The 5,471-nt window shown below is 32.3% G+C and overlaps 1 protein-coding gene across 1 annotated transcript; it reads left to right on the top strand.

Moving 5' to 3' along the window:
- The first annotated feature begins 1,715 nt into the window (after positions 1-1,715).
- LOC136272010 (angiopoietin-2-like) lies at positions 1,716-4,962 on the top strand. Its single transcript, XM_066072672.1, has 4 exons — positions 1,716-1,748; positions 2,900-2,996; positions 3,498-3,662; positions 4,712-4,962. The coding sequence occupies exons 1-4, from the start codon at positions 1,716-1,718 to the stop codon at positions 4,960-4,962; spliced, it is 546 nt and encodes a 181-aa protein (XP_065928744.1).
- Positions 4,963-5,471: the final 509 nt, after the last annotated feature.

Below are 5,471 nucleotides of genomic sequence, written 5' to 3'. Positions count from 1 at the left end.
TTACTCTTACTATCAGTACTGTGTAATAACAAGATGATATTTTACTTACATTTCGTTGCAACGATGACTCTTGCTTCTTCAAGTCAAATTCACAAAAATACTTTTTATTACCTGGAAACTGTAACAAATGCAATTTTCGTCGCTGACGTATTTCGGGAGATCCCTTTGACGAAGAAGATTCTACCAGTCTTTGAGTGTGGAGTAGAATGTAGTATGATACACCACTGCACTGGTATTGAAATATGTGATGATGTATCGTGCCGATTGTGGAACAGGTCTTTCACTAGCGATACAACTATTAACGCAACAAAAATATGTCAGCGATACGAAAAAGTAAGTATTATTCGATGATTAGGTGTCTTTTTAAATATCATATACAGTATACAGGATAATTTTCGCAATAATTTTTGCAAGTTTCAGGACTCGCGAATTAAAAAAAAAAACAGATATACGACTGCTCTTTCAAGATTTCTCAATAAATCTACCTGAAAATTGCATAAAGTACATTTGTAAAATAAATTATCATTACCTTATGCTTATTGTGACCTACCATAGTAGTAGTGACTCTACCGAAGCCTTCAATTGTTAAAGAGTTTTATTATTGTTATTATAATGAAGATAATAACGAAGTACTTCCCGGAGACCTTCTAAGAAAAAGCAGCGAACCATGGTATACCCATCCTAACATAAAAAAGTTTATATCAACAATTGATAATTTTCTATTACTTCATTAAAAACGTTGGTATACACTATTTTATGAATACCAATCACTTTACAGGCGCTGCCACAAAATACCCATGAAGATTTTAGCCAAACATCTGAAGGTAAGCAGTTGATAACCGTTATTTAAGTTTAGAACTGATAGAAATTAAATACCACACGACATATCAGACATTTAAGTAAAGTACACTTGTGTCTCGTAGAGTTTCCAAAACGTTAATGAAATTTAATCTAATGTGCTCTGAGATTCCTTAATTGGTCTTTATATTTGATGAATGAAAGTCTGTTTATGAAAAATAATAGTAGTTCTGTTACTTACAAATCCCAAAATTAGTAAACGTATTTATAGTTTAAAAAAATCACAATTCATTTTAATGAAAATACTTTTGTAAAAATAAATCTATGAATAAAATTACTTGAGATTTCGCAGAGTATTCAAAACTTTATTGAAATTTCTTCTAATATTTCTGATATTTTTAATTTGGTCTTTATATTTGATGAAAAAAAACCCATTTTTTAATAAAAATATTTAGGTAAAAATAAATGTATTAATAAAATTACTTGGGGATTTTGTTTATTTTGTTTAAGTTTTGCTTAAGTCAGGCATCAGGGGCAAAATTCTGTCACTAAGACAACTGATTTGATACAAAATGTTTGCTCATATTTCTATTAGCATTTATTAACCATTATGGATATTGTGATGACAGGTTCTTGCCAAACGTCCCTTATATTCAGAATATACTAACGTCCTCTCAAGCTTCAGTTGACTTTACCACTTTTCATCATAGGCAATGGGTATTCTTCCATTTCAGCCGAAAATCATACAACAACAAATGATATTTCTGACCCTTCAACTTCGACTTTTTCTACCAACCCAACTCTCAAGGAAAGTAGTGAATCGTTCACAACTCGTGTATCCTCTGATACAACTACTAGCGGGGACTTTTTAAGTTCCTCAAACTTATCTCCCGTTGATTCAACAACTGATATCCACCATGCTACCCAAACAGTTACAGATGACGTCACAGGTAATGGAAATGTTTCAACTGCCAAAGTTGATATTCATTCTACCGACTCGGCAACGGACAAAACGAACTCAATATCATTTGTGTCTACTGTTTCAGCGATTACTCTACCCCACTCAGGAGCATCCATGCAAATGAATGCAAATGAGCCTACAAACAGTCAGAATGATTCAACCACTCCGATTCAAAATTTGAATACGTCTACGGAATCAACGAACAGTAACAGAAGTTTAAATCACCAATTTTCTTAAAGAATTTTATTAGAAATACTTTAGTAGAACACAAGTATATTCGTATAATAAAAAAATAACGATATTAACCATAACCAATATTTTGAATAATATTATATACAAACGTCCATTCTTTCATTTATGGTCTGTATGCGAAAAAAATCTTAACTTTAGAAAATAAACCGTTAAAACTACTAATTGCTACTCAGAATATGTAATATTCCTAAATATTTAATTACAGTGTATAAATTATTTCATTTTTTCAAATGAAAATCCAATTTAATCTTCACAGCAAAACAAGACTGGCTGATGACATTTACGACTTCCAATGGAAGTTCCAAAGAGGTTCCGTGCCACTATAGCGACGGTTATTCGTGGATTGTAAGTTTTCATTAAATTTTTAAAGAGTTCTAAGAACATGCCATGTAACAATTTTTAAAAAAATTGCGTAAAATATGTTTTGTTGAGAGAAAAATATGTATGACGTCAGAATAAACCATTATTTGCATTACCATTAACTCATGCCACAGCGCTGTATCAACAATAAACAAAGCACAATTGCGCTCACATAATATCTTAAAAAGCGTATTTGCGCTTGAACAGCCATGCTTACAGAACCATTCACAACACTCCAGCGTATATTGATAGATATAACTTTGCCTAACTTGCCGTTATGTTTACACATTTTAATCCCCAAAATACTCTCTCCCGCTAATCCACATTGTGCCATTCAAATAAGACAGTTTATAACGTCGTTAAGCTTAAACAACATCAACCTAAACAAATTGCTTCCTAACCTTAAGCATGCTGAGAACCTGTTTTCTTTTAAAGATCCATTTTTAACTACATAATGGCAGAAGAGATTAGGCATATATTTTAGTTGGTATACATTATAACTATCATTTTCTATATATTTCTTCATAGGTGATTCAGAGAAGATACAATGGATCTATCTTATTCAACAGAACCTGGACAGAGTATGAGGATGGGTTTGGAGATCCTCAGATCGACCTCTGGTTGGGTAAACCTATTGATTTAAAAACTAACTACGAAATTCCAGATGGCTCATTTGAGTTTCGAGACTCGACATACGAGATTCGATATACGAGATTCAATATCTTAATTAACTTATCAAATCAATACAGTGTAGATAAATAGTCAATAAGCAGAATGAGAACGCTTACCTTCATGATATAGAACGTCACAACCTTTCACTACAGAAAATTAGAGGCGAAAAATAAACAATGAAAATGGTCCTACTATTCAAAAGGAAATTGTTTCAGTATAGACTGAGCTTCCTTTTCATTTCTATAAAAATTTGACCTTTTGACAATCCATAGATATTAAATAAAAATATAAATATCGATTTTCTTTTCAAAAGTATTTTTTAAATTGAATTTGAAAAAACAAAGTTAACCAAAGCAATATTGATATGTATTATTAGTTTGAGGTATTCTGTACAAAATATCGTATAGATTAGGGCCTTTGTCATGAAACATTAGGTTTTTATTTCAATTTTCAGGGAACTTTTACATCTCTGAGTTGACGAATGCTGGGTACACCATTCTCAGGATAGATTTAAAAAGTTTTGACGGAAACAAGAGGCGAATTGAGTACAACTTCCAGGTAGAAAACCAAACCAACAAGTACAAACTCCACATTTCCGAACAAAATGTCAGCGGGATAGGTAAATGCTTTGCTTTATTTCAGTTTGCCGTGTGCTGTATGGTGAAAATGTTACAACAGGGTGTTGAATTGAAAACGATTTGTCTCCTTATGTGATGTTTACCCATCAATTTACAACAGGGTGTTGAATTGAAAACGATTTGTCTCCTTATGTGATGTTTACCCATCAATTTTTATGATTATACATATGATATTAATAGACATTCATGCTGTATGCGTTGGGTTACTTTTTAATAATTTATGAAATTAAATAAACATTAAAGGCAAATTTAAATTAAACTTAAAAAAAAAAATATGAGTTTATATATCATTGTCAACTATTTTCTGTTGAGAAAGAAAGAAGAGAAGCAAATATAAAGAATACACTTCATTCAAGTTATTCAGTTTTTTGTAACAAAATTCAAACAGACTTTAAACACAAAGTACAAAAACTTTTATCTAATACATGTCTCATTTCCTTTCAAGTCTCAAGACTTTCAAAGTAAACAGCTGCTTCTTAAAATATTTAAAAGCATTGTTTTTGTTACCAGACTTTAAAAATACCTGACATTTATGGAAACATTGAAAATAGCTACCGTGTAAACATTAATGTATTATGCTGACTGAGCAACAACAACTGAATATGATTGAAATGTAACAATATGCACAAAAACAAAACTGAGATGATGTGTTATATTTACTGAAAATGTGTCTTTTATTGCCTTTACTTTGCATACAATGTATAACGTCAAAGATCCCTCAACATGTATATGCATACAATGTACATTGTTTACAAGTTAACTCGATGTATACGATGTACATTATTTACAAGTTAACAGGAAGAAATCTTTCGTGGCGACTAATTTTTGCGATCACGATGTCGATTACTTAGTATCAGAAAAAATATATTCCAGAAACATATAACGTCTGGTTCGCGGCGAGAAATATTCGCGACAAACAAGGCTCTTGCAAACCTCACGAATATTTCTCGAACGCGAATAAAAGTTGTCAATTCAGAAGTCAATTCTGTGAAATCATTGACGAAACAACACACAATGCTGTTTATTTCAGACAGCTTCACCGCCAGTAACCTGGAAATGTTTTCCACATTCGACAACGACAACGATAAGTTAAAGGCCAAGAACTGCGCCGTGGACATGTTCAGCGGGTGGTGGTACGCTGACCACAATGCTTGTACCGAGGCTAACCTTAACGGCGTTCATTGGCCGCAGTTAGTCAACGATAAGCGGGGCGTCACGTGGGTCAAGTGGAAGGGCACTTGGTCCCTCAAAGAAACAAGAATGATGATTCGAAAACCCTGATAATCCAACTATGTCGGACCTCCCTCTATTTCTTCTGTTTGCTTCTCTCTTTCTTTCTGTCTCTCTTATCTCCTTTTGCATTTTGCAATGTGTTTGTGTGTGGTTTTCTCTGTTATCTTTTGTTTCTAGTTTGTCGAGGACCATATATCGCGCAATATTACAATTATATTTTTTGCTCAACCATAGACAAGTAACAACATTAAAAAATTGAAATATGCGAAACATGATAAAAACTAATAGTTGTCGACTATTCTAGATATACATGTATTTGTATCGGTAGAAACTATGTAATATAGACTAAAACGCTTGCTAGATTTTATCCTATACTTTATAAGATAGCTATTCATGCTTAGTTGCATATTTTCATTTGTGTGTACATTTCAATACTGTTCGTTTAATGATATTAGTTGAAATCAATTGTTGTGGATTTTGTTACGGTAAAGAATATGGTTTATTCACAAGCAAAAATGAAATACCAAACTATATATCTAACTTATTCTATGTTTCAT

The sequence above is a fragment of the Magallana gigas genome, chromosome 10 (genome assembly GCF_963853765.1).
Source record: "Magallana gigas chromosome 10, xbMagGiga1.1, whole genome shotgun sequence".
NCBI lineage: Eukaryota > Metazoa > Mollusca > Bivalvia > Ostreida > Ostreidae > Magallana > Magallana gigas.
This window is presented reverse-complemented; position numbering and strand designations above follow the sequence as displayed.